The sequence below is a fragment of the Lampetra fluviatilis genome, chromosome 34 (assembly GCF_964198595.1).
Source record: "Lampetra fluviatilis chromosome 34, kcLamFluv1.1, whole genome shotgun sequence".
Classification (NCBI taxonomy): Eukaryota; Metazoa; Chordata; class Hyperoartia; order Petromyzontiformes; family Petromyzontidae; genus Lampetra; species Lampetra fluviatilis.
In genome coordinates, this window is record NC_136308.1 from 3,385,961 (window position 1) to 3,408,483 (window position 22,523).

General features: G+C 49.3%; 1 protein-coding gene across 1 annotated transcript in view; it reads right to left on the reverse strand.

Annotated features, from left to right (window-relative positions):
* The window catches only part of LOC144944285 (scm-like with four MBT domains protein 1), a 75,317-nt gene that overhangs the window by 30,920 nt on the left and 21,874 nt on the right, over positions 1-22,523 (reverse strand). The window contains exon 2 of the mRNA XM_078872310.1: positions 2,394-2,541. Within this exon, the coding sequence (XP_078728436.1) occupies positions 2,394-2,478 (85 nt within the window). The 5' untranslated portion in view covers positions 2,479-2,541. The remainder of the gene's footprint in view (positions 1-2,393; positions 2,542-22,523) is intronic.

The following is a 22,523-nucleotide window of genomic DNA, read 5'->3' on the forward strand; positions in this document are numbered from 1 at the left end:
CGGGTCGCCGGGACCATTGCACGGGGCACGAACCTCTCCTCTAACGCTCCCAACTATTGACCAAATCACCCAGAATCCACTCAACCTTGTCCGATCCCAGACACGAATTAGGGTTTTTGCCTGGATGGTGCTAGAATTGGGTGACCACCATGCACAGGCTGTGGAGGCCATGGCGGGCAGCAGAGGGCGAAAGCAGCAACATCCATTATCGTACTGCACATCTACGCTCACACATGCTCTCCGTGCCTCCACCAACCGGCACTGACCAAGTGGAGCGACGTGCGATCAGACAGCCAACCACGACTCGCACAGCAAGCGAAAGCCCTCATCCAGCAGTGGATCAACAAAAGGGCTATACATGTGAACTCCGTGTACCCGTGACGGAAAAGGAGCTGTACAATGTGCAATCTTCTCCGGATCACTGGGTTGTAACGATAGCGTTATGCCCAATTTCCTGTGCATGCCAGTGTTCACTTATCACGAAACAGGCACCAGATGTCAATTCATTTGTTAGAGATACAAACAAGCAGAATCTGTTGACTTGCAGATTAGAGGCTGAAACTGAGTTGGGGGGGGGTTATTCGTAAGAAGGTGACTGCAAGGCGATCCGATTCCACCACGAACCAGAGCAACACCACTCTAATCCAGACGGCAAACTGTGGATTAAACCGGGATTTCAAGAGTAGGGATTTGATGGCCTCAGGCCATTCATAAATAACTGCGCACACAAAAACTCAAATTTACATTTGTTGTTTTGCTTCCAGAACGTCGTGAGAATTTTATTTTATTATGTTTTATTTGTATTATTTTATTATTTCCCTTCTACGTGACTTTACCGAAAGAACCAAGAAGATGAATCATTATAACAACAATCGTGATAACAATGACAATAATAACAAAAAGTGACATGATGTGAGCTCCATCGAGCCGTTGAGACACACTGTGAGAGTTCTAAAAAGGGAAATTGAGTTTAATTATAACTAGTTTCAAAAAAAGTAGACAAACTGAATTAAAAAATGACTTGAGAGAAATTAAATTAAAGATATTACGATTAATTGTTCCAGCTCGTTGACCTTAGGAATCTCCATCCCCCATGGCGTCTAACAAAGTCGCACAGTCTTAGTTTCATGTTCTCCCATTTGATGTCAACCCATTCCCAAATTACATTTTCAAAGGGAGCTTCTCTCCACTTTGCCGATCAAACTTATTTATAATCTGCCGTCAGGTTACGTAACCATCCCCCTTTCATACTTCACAGCGCCAGTTGCCAAGCTCCGTGTCTTTTAATTTCCGCTTGCTCCGTCCACTCCACTCGCAAGCGGCACGTAACGTTCGCCAGGCTCGCTCGTCCGATGTCAAGGGTCAACGACGAAACGTGACCTCGCACTTCAGAGCGGTCAGTTCCACGGAAGGTGGAACGGCTCGGTACCCCGCGATTCACAAACAGCAAGGAGGTGCACGTCACACAGCGATGCGCCGCTCCCTCCGCTGCTCCCGACGCAATCACCTGGGGCTCAGCCACCACCTCAATCTCAATGTAAAATTTGAAAAGTAGAGTCGTTGCACTACATCCACGTCAACCCTCCTTTCCGTTGTGCTGCCATCATAAAACATTTCGCGTTTTCCAATGTGCTGCACGTGCCGGTTTGAGCTCACGTTTCTGAGCTCTCTGGACGAGGCTGACTTCATCAACAATGAACCAAAGTCAGGCATGGCATGTCTACCAAGCGAAAGCTGCTTGCTCGAACCGCTAACTGAACGGAGAACATCAGCTAACGTGGAATCAGATTCGTGCTTCGATGAGTAAATTTGTCTCAACGATTCAATTATCGTAACACGGAATCTAATTTTTTTTCATTTCAACAGTATATCGTTTTTTACATCGTGGTGAATACATCACCTCGAAGTGGCTGCAGGCGGCAGGGGGGGGGTCACGTGAACAGATGAAACAACGGCCCCGTGGTCAATCCACTGCGGGATGAAGTCCTCCCCTACACCATGTCAGTCAAAGGGGATCTCGTCTAGCCAGACTTCCCAAGCCCCCCCCCAACGCACAAATCTCCTCTGCTCTGCGGGGGGTCACGCCGACTGACACCGTTTTTTATTTGCAAAACGCAAGAGCCCGATAACGTCACGAAAAGAGGTTCCGCCGACAGAGTACCGCAAACATCCTGCGACTGTCCCCAGTGCAATGAGGGGGCGGGAGAAGCGGGGCCCCTGCTGACCCAACAAAGTCGGGGACCTCGCTTTGGGGGGGGGGGAGGGGCGGTGAAGATTTAAATGGGGAGGGGAAAATGGGGGATCGAACTAACACGATGAGGGAAGACCAGGGGTAGAGGGGGAGAGGGAAAGGGGTTTAATCGGAGCAACACCTTGAGGCCGCCGCTTCTTACCGGAGCCCACAAGTTCTCCGTTCGTCTCAGCGGAGACCAACATCTCTCCGGGCAGCGTGGGCTTGGTGGTTTCCCAGCCATCCATGGTGTGCGGCGGGGCGCACCGACCGGCCAGCTGCTTCGTGACCTCCCAGGTGCCCTGCAGGGCCTGCGAGAGGAACAACAACAACGACAACGAGAATGATCATCAGCGACCGATGACCACCGCGTTCGGCTCCGCACATCCGAGTCGCGCTCGAGTTTGTCTTTTTTCGGGAAACTGTGCGCGTTGCAAGTTGTCATCGTCGTCGTTTGTTTTCAACGGCAAAGGAAGGTTTTCGAGATGCTAATTAACAGCTCAAGAAAGGTCCAGCGTCCCACGGTGCCCCTTTGGTTAGTGTGGGGAGCCGGCCGGCAATCCCAAGGTCCAGATGAAAATCTGGGTTCCAGCCGCCCGTGATTAAGCTGGGCTCTCTTATCCCATTGCTCGTTTGAGCAGGTGAGGTAGTTTGACCTTGCCTTTATGAATTTAACAATAACAAGAGTAAAACATGATCCAGTAGCTGCGAGATAAACATTAAAATGTCGTCTTGGCATCAAGAATGTGGCGCGGACCGTTCAAGCCACTCGTCCAGATTCATCATGCTAGTAACGGCGACGCGATGTTGGAGCTCACCACAAACCGGGGTCGTCTACCTCAAATTAGTGCTGGTGGCTACGTACGGTGCAAAAGAAGTTCAACATACGTACATTCAAAGGGGTATTTGTGAACTAAAATTGTATTTTAAATTTTAACAGATAAAGCTCAATGAGCTCTCAAGCTCTTTTTCAGAAGCGACCTCGCTATGACAAAGGATAGCTCAACAAAGTGGCTTATTGCATGGACATATATAGCAGCCAAATACTCTAAATGCACGTTGATGGTAAATGTGGAGGGAACATCCGGAGGACCTGGAGAACAATTCAAGCGACCACCACGGGGAGAAACGCAGACCTCAATATACAACCGAGGGGCCCGAATCAAACCTACGACCTCCTTTGTACCAGGCGAGGTAGTTAACATCTCACCACAGCATCACCCCCTTTGTGTTTCTCTCAGGCATCCGCCCGCTGCGCGTGTTAAACGTTTTTAGTCAAGTTACGCGGGAGGGGGGGGGGCAGGGGGGCGGGGGAACGCGCTGCAACATCGTCACACGTGCGTCGAAGAAGCCCAAGCACACACCACTCGGCTCTCCAAAAGGGGGCAGAGAGAGGAGGGGAGGGTGACAACAACAACTAAAATAACCTCCACAAGTAACGGAGACGTCCCAGGTAACTCGGGCTGCGGAAGTATTTTTCGGACGTTGGCCGGGCGCCAGAGATCGTGACACGCTGTCGTTCTCCCGGCGCTCATCAACGACGGCTCACCTTCAACGGGCCGTCGCACAGCGGCTTGTAAGCGATTTGGCAAATTGTCGACGGTCGATTTGTCACGAAAAACAACGCGCGTCCGCAGGCTCGGTGAATATATCTTGGTTCAGGTGCAGCCACCCCCCCCTCCCCACCCCCGCAGTAACAAACCACCCCGAACACTTCCCCACCCAAAAAAAAACACGTGTATCTGCAGCAGAATTTTTTGTCCTACTGTGTGAACGGTACACACGCAGCAGCTGAGACAAGGCCAGCTGCGCACCCTTCGAGCAAGGACATAATTAGATCACTAATCGCCAAGAGCCATGCTCCATTCACCGCTGGATAATCCCACTGCAATTGCATTTTTTTTTTATATCGAAGAACGCTTCTACAATTAGCCTTGGTCGGAGCGTCGCCTGCCTCCTCGGCCGGTTCGTATATATCGTTACTTTATCCGTGCAATGTCAGTGTAGCTGTTGCAGCCGTATGAAATGTTTTGATAGCTTTGACATGCATCTACGTATATACGACGTAGAATATTTTATTTCATCAAGACCTTGGCTTGCGACAGCTTGGACGGTTGCATCAATTTCCGTTTAAACAAATGGCTCTGCACAGTCCACAAACCGGCAAGCGTACTGGTACTTTATATCTAGCTGTCGTTTCTGGCATCCGATTGATCGTATGTACGTGGTCAAATGACAATCACCAAAAATATATACACATGTATAAAATAATAAGCCACACGTCCTTGTGGCAAAAAACATTCATAAATAAGGTTATCTCTGGTGTTGGCCAATTAGTTTCTGAAGACGATGCTAATATTATCAGAGTATGTTTGTTTGCATGTTCACCACACGCAAGTGTGGTTAATGCAGACTTGATTCCTTGCAAAAGGTGCTCATTTGGTGTTTGGAGATATTAACACCTGTTTTATTTCCAGAAAGGGTAAAACGTATTCTTCTTAAAAAAGAATTACAAATATTAACTTTACAGGAAAACTCGGGTGATCCGCGCCACGATCATACGCAACTCCTATAATTATCCATGGCAGCTGTAGGATCGGCACAAACGCCTATGTTTCACGGGGCTATTTCTTCCTATTATCCACAATTTTACCAATAATGCATAGCAAATCAGTTTCCTAATGCTCGCGGATGCGTTCGTGGCTGAGAGCAATTACACGGCAAATCACTCCCATTTATCCACGGGGTCATCTATCCGCGATATTTTACCCTGCTGCAGATAAGAGTAAAATTGCGGATAGTAGGATCCGCGATCTTGGTCCACGATAGCCACGTAGATTATAAGAGGAGTTCTCCGTCTCTGGTATTCAGCCCTCTGTAATAATCATGAACAATAGGACGCTCGCGTTAACACTATGTCGTGCATAATTACCGACGTGATAACCAACAACAATACATTTCTATAAACCCGCACCTGCCTCTGACGAGTAGTCTTTTTTCAAATTAAGCGCCAATTCACCCATGTAAGCAAATAGATAAAAAATGCATCCCTCTGCCAACATACCCAAGAGATATATATATCGTATAAAAAAAAACACTAGGGATACATTTTTTATGGCATTTCAAAATAAATGGAGCATATCCTCGCCCTTAAGGATTTGCAAAACAACTTACTCGCTTGAAAGAAAACTAAAGAACCGGCGTTGTACTTATCAAAGATGTATACATGTACACATAAAGACAAAGAACTCCCGTGTAGCCTTAACAGACTGTTGGGGCAAGTGCTGTTATCGAGTAGCATATATGAAGGCCGCCACAACACACAAAGGGCTGGGTGGTCAGCACCACGCCCGACCGCCTTCGTCTCCCCAGTGGTGATGTTTTAACACTCCGCACCAGATAATCATTTGAGGCCGAATCGACCTAGAGGAGGCCCAGAAATGGTTCAGATAAGCATCACCAGTGTTGACCGTGAACCGGAATCAAACCCGGGTCGATGGGTACGCAACGCAGTGCGCTACCCGCTACACTACCACTAATACAAAGATCCCCCCTGAAGCATTAATAGACGAACACTTAAGTTTTCGCGACCAATATCATCCGTAATAGGTTGTTTTGGGTTAGATCGCGTAAGTGTGAATGCGTCACCATTGGTACCTCATTTGCCAGTAAAAAATATGATAATAGTTGTTTTAACCCTTTTATCTGGCAACAAACTGACACATTATCAGAGTTATGTTTTTTGTTTGCATTATGACTGCAGGTATTGTGGTCTATGCAAACATGACTCCTCGTAAAAAAGGTGTCAGTTTTGTGAATGCGTCGTCAAACCCGCCACCAGCCGACACAGCCAACTAGTGAGGAGGGTGCTCCAACACACCGGTGTGTGCTGTACCAGCATAGCATCGGCACGTTGTGTTTACGCGACAAACCTTACTACTAATCGGCCGTGTCGGGGCTGGTGGCGGGTTCAACGACACAATCAAACTGACGCGATCTAATCCAAAACGACCTACATTGTGGCCTCAACAGACCGTTGGATCAAGTGCCGCTAGCGAGTAGCACCCGTGATGGCCTGCACGGCAGACGAAGGGGGTGGGAGGGGGGGGGTGGCCAGCAGCACGACGCTTGGTACCAAGACGCTGCGGCAAAACGGAGCACACGGCAAGTGCAGCTGCGGTTGCCCCTTCATGTCAAACGGCACTCGCACCTTCGCCGTCGATTTTCCGCCCGCCGTGCGCAACGGTTCAAGGACAAAAGCAATTGGGCAGCATTCCGCCGGTTCTGGCTTAATACAAATGGGCCGTGCTTAAACACAAACCGAGCGTGATGGGGGGGTGGGCGGCATGCCAGGCAAACGGAGCACAGCCAACAGACCGTGTGCAGTTTAAAGTCCAATGCTAAGCGGTGTGCCGCGAGTTATATTGTATTACTGTACTTTTTTTTTATTTTACCCATTATACCAGATTACAGTTCAGACATCGAGGTGATCAATGCCAAGCAGTTTCCATTCAAAGACTCCGGTTGTGGAAATTCTAAATTGCAATGGCAGCGGTGACTTTTGGCCCACTGACCCCGCCGCCCGCACCCTTCCGGTACGAAAATCCCTCTGGGTGAGATTCGAACTCGGAACATTCCGGTCGCGGGTCGAGCGCTCTGACCAGCGGGCCAAACGGCGACGCTGTGAAGACCGACCCCCTCGGCGTACGGCGAGACGGGGAATAAAGAGTCACGGACGTAAAATAAAAAGGCACTTGAAATGGATCAACGCTCGCGCACTCCAGCGCCGTAAAACATTCTTTTTACTATTTCCGTGCGCATCGTGCCAACGGTCATTTCACAAAGTTCCATTTGTATTCTGCAACCGGTGCGTTTGGACTAAAAGTGAGCCGGCACAGATTATTTGACCAGCCAACGCACCAGCTGGGACCAATACACACTCAAGGGAAATAATGATGATGTATGTAATGCCATCATTTTTTGCAAACTTGTTATCAGGTGATTTTGGCAATCCACGAATCGCATCTGGAACTCTGCATGACTGGATCTCGAGAGAGAGAGAAAGAGATAAGGTGATGAGATAAATTGATGAGAGAATGTGATACGAGATAAAGTGATGAGATGCTTATTTATAATATTTTTTTTCTTTTTTGTTTTATGATGTCCATGCATTTAATAGGTTATGTACGTATTTGTTTAAGGTAATTCGCAAAAAAAAGATAGGTTTTCGAAGGACAATATCATTATCCACGAAATGTGTTATTCTGAATCAGAATATTTGTTTATACTGAAAAAATCCGATGAGCTATGAAGCTATTTTTCTCAAACGTCCAGTAGGGATTGGTCAGTACGTGACAACAGACAATACAAACACACGATCGGAGTGCAAAGCATGGGAAAGGTAAGAAAATCACTAACGAAAAATACAAATACAACGAAACATTTTTATTTTACCAAGCAAAGCCCACTGAGCTATTAGCTCTCGCGAATAGTGAGGTATCACTCTGCCACATTCGCCTGACTGTTTCATCTCATCTACGCTCTGTTCTGCCCTACAGGGTCACGGACGTTTCTCCTTCTGTTCCCCCCGTCTCTCACAATGCACCACTTTGGAATTCCCTCCCTCCCATGGTCTCTGTCCCCGCCCTGACCCCCCCCACCCCAAGTTATTCTCGTGATCTTGCTCAGTTCAAGAAACGTACGGGCTCTTAACTCTCACGCCTTCAAAGGCGCAGCTTGATGCTGGCCACTTGGCGCTGTAAGCCGTTGGGCCCTCCGCGTCGAGCAACCGTGATGTAAATGTGTGTAAAAAATTTTTTTTTATAAGTATCTCATCACAATACGGAGAAAATCCACGTTACCTCGCAAAGGAGCCCTTTGCTTTGAAGCTGCAAAACACCTCGGTGCATCGCTGTAATGGAACACGGACCCGGCGAAAAACCCATGTGACCATGGGGAGAGAGACATGCAAACTCGTCAGGTTCGGGATTGAACCCACGACCTCCTCCATACCAGGCGAGGAAGTTAACATCTCGCTCACACCAAACTCGCTTTGCCAGTTTTACAGCGTGCTCTACTAACCAGAGAGGGGGGGGGGCACTGCTGCCCTCCATTACCAATGTGAATACCGAACATAACACCACAACGTGTGACCGTGCGTCCCGGTGGGTACGCAAATATAACGGTACAGTACGACACAAGTTAACAGCGCTTACATGTAACATCGCAATGTATACATGGATTGTGATTTTAAACAGGTATCATATATTGTTAAGGCTAAAAGCAGGGGATGTGTGGCGATGGGGATACATCTAAATCATCCTCGACTGCGGCATTTAAACTTGAACGCATCACATTTATATGTTCGGCTTGGGAAAAAAATATGTATTAAGAAAATGACCACAGCTTAAGGATAATGATGCCACACACTGGACTTGCAATTCGGCCGTCGCCGGTTCAGTCTCCTGGCGTGCCGGGCGACACAGCGGTACAAGTTTCTTGCATCCCTCTGTCTGCCCTTCATTAACTGGGTTACACGCCACAGTGAGCCGCACGGCATAGGTCGCAGCGTTTAAAATGATGGCCAAACGTGAGAGAAAAAAATACAACCCAATTTATTTTTGACTTCAAGATCCAAAAATATAGACATTTACAATTCCCAAATTAATCCCGAGGATGTAAAACACAATCACTCGTGTAGTTCACGTGCCAAAGGAGTTAAACGAAGCTAATGACACGTAATCCAGTCGCCTGGAGGCCACGGAGCTTTTACAAGCCAGGCACAATAGTACACGAACAGTGGGTAAACAATGCAACGGTCGCATTTCCCCGTGCATGTTGTGCGGCTGTGGCTTTCTCTGGCGCTGAGCCTCACGCAAGCATCACGAATCTTTTTTTTTTGCAAAGGACAATACAATTTGTATTAAAATAGCATGTAAAATGAGAACGCCTCCCTCAATGGGTGTACAAAAACAGTGGGAATATTTATCGTACGTTGAACTTCTTTCACGCTGAACGTAGCCAAACGTGCAAAATTGTAGGGTGCATAATCGTGCATTTAGAGACGGAAAGAGACAATCACAGGGCAGGGGATAAAAAGGGCTCCGGATGAAGGAGGGAAGAGAGGTAGGACAGCAGCGATTCCATGGATGATCTGTGAGATGGGCGAGTGGATTCTTCGGATCGATCCAGGGCTGGATCGGTATCGGATTGCTCGAGGAATTTTTAAATATCCCAGCGTAATATTCACATTGGTAATGGAGGGCAGCAGTGTCCCCCCCCCCCCTCTCTGGTTAGCAGAGCACGCTGTAAAACTGGCAAAGCGAGTTTGGTGTGAGTGAGATGTTAACTCCCTCGCCTGGTATGGAGGAGGTCGTGGGTTCAATCCCGAACCTGACACCTGTGAATTTGTAGTTTGCACGTCTCTCTCCCCCCCATGGTCACATGGGTTTTTCACCGGGCCTTCCGATTTTTTCCTCCACATTTATAAACATGCATTTAGAGTATTTGGTTGCTCTAAATTTCCACGCGATAAGCCACTTCGTTGAGCTATCATTTGCGGCCAGGTCACTTCCGAAAAAGAGCCACGTCGTTCAGCGGGCCTTATCTGAAAAAAATTAAAATAGTTTTAGTTTAAATAGTTTTCGCAATTGCAGAGCTACACAGTTTCTCCCAATACCTCCACGAGGAATCGCTTAGACAGGTGGTGACATCCGCAGGTCGCAGGAAAAGAAATGAATGGATGTGACTGGACAGGACCACTCGCCTCTGCATTTAGCGCCGCACAGCCGATGCGTGCGAGTCACGCGCAGATGCCGAAGGTCTGTTTTGTTAAGAGCCCACGGCTCCACACTGCTTTTTGCCCCTAACGCCAAGAGACAGTTCTGCCTTCAGCTCCGCTCGGCACCTTCGAGACAGCTGGCGGGAGGGAAAGAACCCGGAAAATTTCGATTCCACAATCCCATGTCATGCTCTTACAATTACTTCTACAATTTGTCAATCTTAAAGGTAAATTTCGATTTAAAGCTTTCGTGACTGCAGGGATTCATCTTCTTGGTTCTTTCGGTAAAGTCACGTAGAAGGGAAGTAATAAAAAAATAAAAATAAAACATAATAAAATAAAATAATATAATATATTTTATAATAAAATAAAATAATATAATATATTTTATTTTATTATGTTTTATTTTTATTATTTTATTACTTCCCTTCTACGTGACTTTACCGAAAGAACCAAGAAGAAGAATCTTAAAGGTAATCCACAACGCCTCGCCCACACAGCACGTACGGTAAATTTGCCATCGTTGTGCATAATTTAGGTTTCGATACGTGAAGAACTAGCGCCACGGTCACGACTCGACAACGAGGAATGTAAACGATTTAGAAACATTATTTGAAATGTAGGCACACGTATGAAGTACCAGAGTACGGTGAAACTCCAAAAGTCCACGGAGATATGGGGCGACTTCCCCACGGACCCCATAATACGTGGCGCACAGTGATTTCATGTCCGTACATCATCATTCTATAAACTACCAAAACAATTTTAAATTTTACCAAGTAAGGCCCACCGAGCGATACAGCTCTTGTTTCAGAAGCGACCTGGCCGTCACAACCGAAGTGTCTTAGCACGTGGAAATTTGTAGCAGCCAAATACCCGAAATGCACGTTTCTAAATGTGGAGGCAACAACTAGAGGGGCCTCGACAAAATTCCACGCGACCACAGGGAGATCATGCAAACTAAACACATTCCTGCGGAGGGAGCTGGTAGGAACGTTGGGTTGCTCGGTCAATGGCCAGGGTCAACGGCGGCGTGGTGTATTCCGCAAATATGCCCGACTGTGAGAGCGGGCACAAGCCGACGTGAGTAGGTTAAACGTTGAGTTTTATAAGGGCACCACGGGGTGACCAAGCCCATTCCCCACTCAGCCCCACCCCTCCCACCCCCCACCCAGCCCCACCCTCCCCTCCCCACCCAGCCCCTTCCTCCCCACCCAGCCCCTCCCCACCCAGCCCCTCCCCACCCTCCCCACCCAGCCCCTCCCCACCCTCCCCACCAAGCCCCTCCCCACCCCCTCCCCACCCTCCCCTCCCCACCCAGCTCCACCCTCCCCACCCAGCCCCTCCCTCCCCACTCAGCCCCTCCCCGCCCTCTCCCCCCCACCCAGCCCCTCGCTCCCCACCCAGCCCCTCCCTGCACGACGGATGGACACAATAATCCCCTGCGGGCTGGTGTAACCAGGAGGTTCCTACCAGTACAATTACGAGCATCAGGGTCAGGGTTGAACCCACGACCCCTGCGTACACGGCGAGTTGGTTAACATTCGCCACTGTGGCACCCTTTCAGGGTAACTGAAGGTGGGGTAACTGAAGGTGGGGGCCCAGGAAATCTCTTACCACTGACATGACCCACAGCTGGGAATCAAACTCAGGTCACCAGGTTCACCGTGGGTTAAAAGCACCGGACCACTGCTCCCACTGCCTTATGACCCAGTTATATAAAGGTCGTCTACCTACTGTAAGTATCAATTGAATAATATCGATGCGATTATACTATAAACGAGCTTGTGATGATTTTCACAAAGTAATATGTAGTAAGAAAATGACCACATGTTGAACTTCTTCCGCAGCATACGCAGCCAACCGTGCTAATCGGCGGTGCGGGAATTTAACACGGTGGTGGTTTCCAATCTCAACAGGGAATAACGTGACAAAGTGATAGCACCGCAACCTGCGGTAGGATTAAAATACACAACAACTAAACATCACTTACAAACGGCGAGGCACTCCACCATGTGAGGCAGTCCACCGTCGCTGATTGACACTCTGGAGTGGGTCCCACCATTTAGGGCCACGAAAAAAACGTAAATCCCAATGGGCCTGAGCGTTGTGAGATAAACTCAAGAACAATTGCCTGGCTTGCGTGGCCTTACGAAGCAGTCAATTTTGAAAGATAAGCAGAAGGTGCCTTGTCGGCACGTAACCATCCATCGATTAAAATGGACCCATTGTAAATGCAATGAATAGCAGTCTAAAAATCAACTGTTAAACATCTGTAGAGATTACACACAAATTGCAGTGCAATGTCGCACATTTGACCATAACGTATCGGTCTTAACAATTAATCGCCTGGTATCTGTGCATGGTGTATAGGGCGGTATTTACAGATATTCACGTATCTGACATTGTCACATATCGGGATATACCGCAGTCGCCCAGGGAGACAGATTTACGACACTGTCGTGGATATACTAAATTATATTAATAGAAGGAAAACAAGACAGAACACACAAACCAATAAATAGCAGAGCATCCCAGGGCACTTTACAATAAAATTAAAACGGATCAACGCAAATAAATCACATCAAATTGTTTAATCGAGTCGTGACTCTTAATTGTTAACATTTAATGAATCGACGGGATGATTGAATTTCAGGAAACCCTTTCACTTGACGGTGCATCCACCAAGGCAGGCAAGGGCAACCGCAGCGAATTTCACGACGGGAGTCGCATCGCAACGCTCGGGCCCAATCGACGCGACCGCGTGCAACGGTTGCGCCGATTGGGCCCGAGCATGCAGCGAGCCGTCCGAATCCGTTCGACTCGCCACGCGACAACATTTTAAGGGATACCCCTCTCCCTCGCCCTTCTCCCAGACTCACTCCCTCCTCAACCCCCTCCTCAACCCCCTCCTCAACCCCCTCCTCAACCCCCTCCTCAACCCCCTCCTCAACCGCCTCCTCAACCCCCTCCTCAACTCCCTCCTCAACTCCCTCCTCAACCCCCTCCTCAACCCCCTCCTCAACCCCCTCCTCAACCCCCTCCTCAACCGCCTCCTCAACCCCCTCCTCAACTCCCTCCTCAACCCCCTCCTCAACCCCCTCCTCAACTCCCTCCTCAACTCCCTCCTCAACCCCCTCCTCAACTCCCTCAACAACTCCCTCCTCAACTCCCTCCTCAACTCCCTCCTCAACCCCCTCCTCAACCCCCTCCTCAACCCCCTCCTCAACCCCCTCCTCAACCCCCTCCTCAACCCCCTCCTCAACCCCCTCCTCAACCCCCTCCTCAACCCCCTCCTCAACCCCCTCCTCAACCCCCTCCTCAACCCCCTCCTCAACCCCCTCCTCAACCCCCTCCTCAACCCCCTCCTCAACCCCCTCCTCAACCCCCTCCTCAACCCCCTCCTCAACCCCCTCCTCAACCCCCTCCTCAACCCCCTCCTCAACCCCCTCCTCAACCCCCTCCTCAACCCCCTCCTCAACCCCCTCCTCAACCCCCTCCTCAACCCCCTCCTCAACCCCCTCCTCAACCCCCTCCTCAACCCCCTCCTCAACCCCCTCCTCAACCCCCTCCTCAACTCCCTCCTCAACTCCCTCCTCAACTCCCTCCTCAACCCCCTCCTCAACCCCCTCCTCAACCCCCTCCTCAACCCCCTCCTCAACTCCCTCCTCAACCCCCTCCTCAACCCCCTCCTCAACCCCCTCCTCAACCCCCTCCTCAACCCCCTCCTCAACCCCCTCCTCAACCCCCTCCTCAACCCCCTCCTCAACCCCCTCCTCAACCCCCTCCTCAACCCCCTCCTCAACCCCCTCCTCAACCCCCTCCTCAACCCCCTCCTCAACCCCCTCCTCAACCCCCTCCTCAACTCCCTCAACAACTCCCTCCTCAACTCCCTCCTCAACTCCCTCCTCAACCCCCTCCTCAACCCCCTCCTCAACCCCCTCCTCAACCCCCTCCTCAACCCCCTCCTCAACCCCCTCCTCAACCCCCTCCTCAACCCCCTCCTCAACCCCCTCCTCAACCCCCTCCTCAACCCCCTCCTCAACCCCCTCCTCAACCCCCTCCTCAACCCCCTCCTCAACCCCCTCCTCAACCCCCTCCTCAACCCCCTCCTCAACCCCCTCCTCAACCCCCTCCTCAACCCCCTCCTCAACCCCCTCCTCAACCCCCTCCTCAACCCCCTCCTCAACCCCCTCCTCAACTCCCTCCTCAACTCCCTCCTCAACTCCCTCCTCAACCCCCTCCTCAACCCCCTCCTCAACCCCCTCCTCAACTCCCTCCTCAACTCCCTCCTCAACCCCCTCCTCAACTCCCTCCTCAACTCCCACCTCAACTCCCTCCTCAACCCCCTCCTCAACTCCCTCCTCAACCCCCTGCCCAGACGTTGCAGGATTCTGCCTGCGGCAATCCGGAGCCGTCTCCATTGCAGACCTGGAGAGCCCCGACGCGGCTTTAAGAACGACCGGAACGGAGGAAGCCTCGCGGGGTCCCAACGCGCATGAACAAGGACCCGCAGACGGCACCGCATGGGCGCGCGTCACCGTCCAAGGCAAGGCATCACGCGACGCTCGGCAGTCTGTTGGATTGCGACAGAAAATCCATAGCGCGTGGACCGCAAGCGCGATTACCGATTCACGCTGGACATAACCGCCGGCTACCGCGCGCTTCGTGACACCAAGCACCGTTGCTTTCCTATTAAGCAAGCACGGGTCCACTCGTAAGCTGTTGATTTTTATTATATTATTCAACATGGGTGTCGCGGTAGCGAGATGCTAACTACCTCGCATGGTATACAGGAAGTCGTAGGTTCGATCCCGACCCTGACGCCTGTATATTTGGAGTTTGCTTGTCATTCTCCCCATGGTGGCGTGGATTTGCCTCCGGTTCCTCCGGATGATTTTTCCCTCCACATTTATAGACACGCATTTAGAGCATTTGGTTGCTCAAAATTTCCACGCGATAAGCTATCGTTTGTGGCCAATTTAACTCCTGAAAAAAAAATTTGCTCAGTGGGCCTTACCTGGTGAACAAAAAAACATATAAAATATTATAATAAATATATATATATGACATATATAAAGATAATATATTCAGGGTGGCCCCAATGTGCGTTAGATCTCGAGCGCGAAAGGGACAGCGGGGGCAGCGGGGGTGGTGGGGGCTGGCAGCATCGTCAGCGAGCCGGACAGCGGTTAATCTCATCGCAGCGGGGAGCGAGGACTCTGCGCCTCGCTCGGAGTCACACCTCGGAAGAGCCACCCGCCCAGATGCGTCCGCTGACCCGCGGCTGCCGTGGCCACGTACAGGAAGGGCGGAGGGGAGGGGGCGCGAGGACTGGAGTTTCCGAGACGGGGAGGGGGAGGGAGGTTTTCCTTGGTTCCAGCGCTCAACGTCCCTTGTCTGACATCCGCCCTGGCGGCGACCTGCCCCCCCCCACCATCCCAGTCCCTTTGAGTAATTTTTTAAAATTTAATTTTGCACCCCCCGGCCTCAATTTCAAACGCTGCTGCTGCCAATCCACGAGGTGAGCCGAGCACGCGGCCGGCGGAAGAAATTATTTCCGCTCGTGCGAAAGACGGCACCAAAAAAGTTGCGAGCGAGGCTCTTGGGGGGGGGGGGGGGGGTGAGGGTGGCTGTGCTCTGTTGTGACATTCACGGTAATTTAGGCTTCTGGTTGGACGGGGGGCGGAGGGGGTTTGGGGGGGGGTCATGGAAACCACTCAGAGGCTCAAAGTGCAATGGCAGCAGGCAAGACGACACGGCCACCGCCTCTTGGGTTTTCAACTCGCTGGCGCAAAGCAGAAGCCGTTTAAATTGGCCAGCGCAGCACGGGACGGTGAAGGTGCAGAGAAGCTGCACGCGAAGGCCACGCGCACTTCCAGCCGCTGACAAAGTGACAGCTTCCAATCCCCCATTGATCAATTGGGTTGCATTGCAGATCGCTCAATGGTTGAGCGCCTCCGTAACGTTTGTGATTTCGTGACGCACCTGAAGAACTTTTATTTCCGTGCCGCACCAAGAATACAACGCATTGACCCTGCATGTAAAAAAAAAAGTCGATCGGTGTTTCTGTCTGTAACAAGAATGGTAACGCTCAATTTTACAAGTTTGCTTTTGCATTAATCACATTTCTACTCCACAAGGATTTTTATATGTAAGCGGATTTTTCAATGCCTGGTCTCACGAACATAACGGTACCATGCTCTTTGGTTCTTTCAGTAAAGTCACGTAGGTAGAAACATTTAATAAGAGTATGGATTCCCGCAGTCACGAAAGCTTCAAATCAAGATAATGGTACCATTTCATTATAATTAACCAGCGCTCGCCAGGAATTGTTACTGAAGAGGAGGAGCTGTATTTTGGAACTGAATGGCGAATATAAAATAACGCGTCATTTGATTGTGCAGTGCAGACTGCTATGGTTATGTGGCTAATAATAATTCTAAAAATTTATAATTCTAGATTTGAAGTTTTCGTGACTGCAAGGATTCACTCTTTGGTTTTTTCGGTAAAGTCACGTAGGTAAAAAATTATAATAAATTAACTCACGACGTTTCGGAAGCAACTGTAGCGTGTGAAGACAGCTATTCAGAAACACGTGTTTTTTATAAAGGGTACTAGGCAGGGAGGAGCCAATGAGTCAGGGGGGGGGAGAGATAACCATCTCGGTGCTTGTACAATAAATGTACGGTGCCTGTACGATGAATGGCAAATAGGAATGAAACACTGTTGTAAATCAAATTTTCTTAGTGATGGTATAATACACGTTCCATCCGAGGATCCTGATGCGAAATGCATGAACAGCAGGAAACAAAAACAGAACCAGGACAACCGACCAAACTAAAGAGGGAAGGCCACTTTAAAGAGATGGTTTTTCAAAGCAGACTTAAATATATCCATACCGACTCTGATTCCTCGATTTCAATTGGCAATGCGTTCCGAATATAGCTTGTGTGCCATGCTAACACAAAAGACCAATCACCAAAACATCACAACCTTGACCTGGGAGTGCTGAGCAGTTGGAGATCAAAAGTTCTTTCGGACCTTGATGGAGTAGTATTAGTTCCTCCAAGTAATCTGGGGTGAGCCCTTTTAAAGCCTTATTGGTTAATAGGAGTATCTTGAAATCCACTCGGAATTTGACCGGTAGCCATCGAAGAGATAAGAGGACTGGTGCAATGTGCTCATGGAATGGTGTACGTGGTGTAAACACTTGAGCAGCTGCATTCTGAACAAGCTGAAGACTGCCCAGTACTTTTCTCGGAATCCCAACAAGTAAGGCATTTGTCAGAACAATAAACCAGCAAACACTAACATAGGTTTAAATCCAAGCAATTGCCCTGGGATAAATATGAGAACGGAAGACATTCAGAGCAAGTAATAACCAGTAACGGCCAGTTCTCCATTGCAAAAAAAAAACTGCACAATCTCAATTACCTCTCATTCATCATAAAATACAGAAAAAAAAATTCACGTGCTATGAAGAAGGCCCATTGCCTGAAACGTCAGCTCTTATGTGTCCAGTTTTTGTTGTAATTGCATGTGGGAGGCCTTCATCCAGAAGTGATTGATGCAGCTCGTGATTATGATGAAGCTTGCATTATAAAATATCTTCAAAGATAAACTGAACGACTGGTACGAAAGCAGGGATTGTGTTGATCCTATAAATATCTGTCATTCCAGTAAATTACTACAGTGATTTGAAATTGCGTATTTACGAAGGCAAGCCTTACACGGAGCCTTCAAGAATATTTAAGCTCGTTTGCTTCAGATGCAAATCCATGAATGGCAGCCATCAAATAAAACACTACATGTTTATCGAAATGCGCAGCATTGTAAAGATATTTCCACTGTGAACACGGTCGAAACTAAGCCAGCCAAGTAAACAACAACCGCTGCAAAGCGACACTCCCCACACTACAGCAGTACAGCAGAGGTCGTATTGGAGTAGGCGCCACGGTGGTGAAATGGTAATTATCTTGCCTGGTATGCAGGAGGTCGTGGGTTCGATCACGACCCTGACGCTCATATGTTTGGTGTCTGCACGTTCTCCCCGTGGTCGCTTGGCGGATCCTTTTCCAGGGTAGGTCCTCCGTTTTTTTTCCCCCTCCACATTTACAATCAATAAGCGTTCAGAGCATTCGGCCGCTGTAAATTTCCACGTGATTACAGGCCACTTCGCTGAGCAATCGTTTGTGGCCCAATGTCGCTTCTGAAGAAAAAAAAACAAAGCTACGTAGCTCAGTGGGCATAACCTGGTAAAATAAAAAAAAACATTTTACTTGAGTTTAGAGTGCACACGTCCAGACAAGCGTTATAAAAACTCTCCAGGGAAACAAGCTTTTCATGACACAAACATAAAAAAAAAGACTACGGAGGCAAGGAAGTGCAATGCACCTCCCCGCTTCGTATCCAGGACTCCTGGGCATCAAAACATTCGCCCCCCACCCCCCACAAGGTCAAAAGCAAAACGATGAAGGCGCAGCCCTGCAACTGCTTGCTCGCACCACGCACGGGCGGGGAGGCCTCCTGCACACGACGAGGGAGCCCCTCTGGAGGGTGTTCTGGCCGAACATCCCACAAGTCTTGCAAACAGCGGGAGCCCCCCCCCCCGCACTTGGGAGCCCCCCCCCCCCGCACTTTACCCCGCCATCCACTTGCTGTCGAGTACCCCCATTTATACGGCTGGGTGGGTATCGGCCGATTCAACCCCGATTCAGCTGAAATGGGGGTTTCAAAAGAATTCTCAAACAAACGCCGCGTTGTGAAAGGGCCAACGCAGAATATCTCTGGGTTTGATCTTCCACGCAGTTCATTGTCCACCCTAAACCGCATCCACTGCACAAATCATGGCAGCCGCAGACGCGGATACCGGATGCATGAGTGGAAAATTTTAAACTCTCCAGTAGCGAGCGACCGTGGTCATCCAGATCAGAGGCCGCACAACGTAGAACGACGCAATGCCCCAGCTATGCAACTCCGCTGCTCCTGATGTGGCTATCTGGGCTTGACCACCTGAATGTGAAATTGTAGTCGTTGCTCTACATCTACATTAGTCATGGAAGAAGAAGAGAACGGGGTGGGGGTGGAACTTACCCCATTGTTTCAACTGGCACGCAGGGGAGATGGAATTGGACGATTCGACTATTGCAGGATCCCCAATGCAAAGCACCTCCATAATAAAACGAGTGCAGTGGGGAGTGACCCACTCAGTCTCTGTGCGGCCATTGGGTGGAGAGAATTCTAAGTGCCGAGTTTGCTCACATCATTGGCAGAGCAGTGTTTTCTTTAGGATAAGGGAAAGAAGGTGTCAACAAGTTAAGTCAATAACCACCCCCTCCGTCCTTTTAGCATGGGTGCTTTAGAAAAAAACAAAGATATTTGAATGATTTGAAAAGGTAAATAAAGTAAATTCCACCAACAAAGGTTTCCTGGGGAGCCCAAATCCCCTGGTAGAGAGGAGGAGGGAGTGTGGTCAGTCCTGGCTTTAAACAAAATGAACTCGCCTCATGAGGTATTCCCTTAGACAAGAACCTCATCATCACCGTCGTCAACATCGTCGTCATCACACCTAGCGGTCAAAACATGCCTGCATACCGCCGGCACACCACCCCGACACACCACACCGACACACCACACCGACACACGACACCGACACACCACACCGACACGTCCCTCATTAACCAAACGCATTTCCTGAAACTTTTGGTGACGGCTCCCATTACCATACCACAGTAGAGGTGTCATCTACATCGCCATGCATACAAGGAGGTCGTGGGTTTTGATTCAGACTCCGATGACGCCTGCTGTATAATATTTAGAGTTTTCATGTTCTCCCCACGGTTGCGCGAATTTTTCTCCGCGTCCTCCGGTTTTTCCATCCACATCTACAAACAAGCTTTCGCTTCTGAAAGAGAGCTATATAGCTTATTGAGCCTTGCCCGATGAATTAAAAATACTGTACTTTTAGTTTTACGACATGGAACTTCTCCACAGAGGGCCAGCAGTGAATGTGGGCGACATCTGCTGCAAACTGCACGTCGAACAGGATCCATACGGTGACGTCCACACTTCCATCTCAACCACTGACAACATCACATTCTATTTTCGCCGAAAATCTAACCCACTGACTTTGTCGTGAATCAGACTTCCGGCACGACAACGGGACATCTGTGAATGAGCTTCATCGCTCATCCTTCAGCATAAATAATCCCTATTGATGGATTCGAATAGCCATAATTTGCTATAATACATTTTAAAATTGCATTAATAGTTCATTGTTATTCCAACACCGCCCCCCCCCCCCCCATAAATTTAGCATGGCCTGCGGATTTGTATTCCTGTCAACAAAACCAATACATGAAGATTATCCTCAGGCCCCATGCATCCATCAGCACAATTCCTTCCCGTGTTCATCTTTCTTCGTTTAGAGCGTCCAACCTTCTCGCCCACCCACGGCTATGATTCACGCCAGACTTTTGATCAAAAGCATATTTTATTGCAACATCCCCACTTGTTTTGCCTGTCGTTTGTTTTCATCTCAAGTCTCAACAGCTGTCCCTCTCTCGTTCGCGTCACAACCCTCACCTTCGCGTCTTCCGAGTTATACGTTTTTGCTTCGGATCGAGCTGCGTTAACTCTTATCCGCGGTTTCTATCGATGACCTCGGGTGCAAAAGTAAACTGGGTTGAGATATTCCACCGTTACAGTAATCCTTCATTTAACGCGCAGAATCACATTTACCCATCACATTTGTCCTTCCCCCTGCACCCCTGATAAGAAGTTGGCTACGTACGGTGCGAAAGAAGTTTAGCGTACACACATACATTTCCTTATTCGGCACCTTACTAACTTGTAGTCAAAGGTGATTCGCACCCGTCATGATCACCGCACCTCCGATTAGCACGGTTGGCTACGCACGGTCCGACAGAAGTTCAACGTACACGCGCGTATGTACGTAGAGGAAGAGAGACACAAGCGGAGGAAGAAAAGGGTGCCAGGATTCCCCAAGCGTGCGCTGCTTGCAACAAGTTGACGTGCGGCGGCGACGACGTTCCTTTTGAATGGCAATTTGTTTAATTGCGAGTCTTAAAACGAGCGGTGTTTAATAATTGACGCTTCGCACGAAACGAGGCTACGTGGTGGGTTTACAACTAACAAAAAGAGCACGACTCTTTTAATTTAAACTCGCTCATTAAATATGCATTCAACTATTCTACAGTGCCCGAAATTACACGCGGAGTTAAATTGATGAAAATGTTTAGTGAAATCTGCAAAGGCAGATGTGTCCCCAAAAGATAAACAAACGTATTTTATTTCGCCAGCGCACAAACACGCAGCTTACGTTACACGTGCACTGGGCTTGTATCGTCGACGCTTCCCGCATTAAAATGAAAACAATGAAAATTAAATCAAAACCCTTCCATGGGATTAATGCTGCGGAAACGTCACACGGGAGCACTAATGAGCAGGAATGCCACCCTGTGCCACACCAGCACTGCCCACGCACCCTGGGCTCGTATCACAGCCACTGCATTGGCAGTGACGCGGAAGCAGAATTGAAATGGGAAAGAAAAAAAACTCCGCATTTGTCAATAATGCTGCCCTAATAGAGAAAAACAGTGGAATCGGTGACATGTCTGACAATGGACCTTTTTCATATCAAAGAGATAGAGAGAAGCCCAGAGACATTGAGTGAATAACAGTTGGAGAACGCACCACGGTTCTACACCGTGGGGCCCCTGGCGGGCAAGCCTTATTTCGTCGCTTAGAGTCCGTCAGCCGTCGGTTTTGCTTTCACCGACGAACAACTCGCGGGCGCAAAAGAACGACCGCGCCGGGTCTTTGCCGTCAGATTGCATTTTTTGCGAGAACTTAGAAGCCCCATTTCCTGCTTGAGGTCACGGCTTGGTGGGGGGGGGGCAAAAGAAACTGCACGATACGGCAAGAGTCGGCCACGCCGGTCAGCCCGTGTTTAGCATTAGGCGCGAGCACGCGTGCGGAGCGCATCGGGGAAAAAATGCACAACCCTCTAAACGGCGCGCGTTTTTGTCGGAGGGAACCTCCTGCTGCGAGAAGAGAAATCATTTCGCTGGAAGCCGCATTATGGGGAGGGGCGGGTGGGGAGGGAGGGGAAAAAATAAAGATTAATTTAAGTCATCGAGGGGGGACTGCAAATTGACCGCCCCCCCCCGCGAGTGACATTCGCGTGCTCTCATTACATTCCACTGAGGAAAAAATAATTACGGAGCAAAAAAAAACTGTGTCCGTGCGTGCGACGACGCGCCAACGGCGAAAGCCAAGATCAGGCGCGTGTGCTCGCGCCCACAATCGGAAAACAACATCTACATTTGGCCGGACTTGGTGCTGTAGAATTGAGAAGCGGTGTGACGTGGAGGGCTTTTCTGATCGCTGTTGCAGATACGCAATTCCCCTTCTGAAGAGGACTTTAGAAACAAAGTTTTGTCATTTTACAAACCCTACCCCCGCCCCCCGGTGCTCATTAGTTGTGAA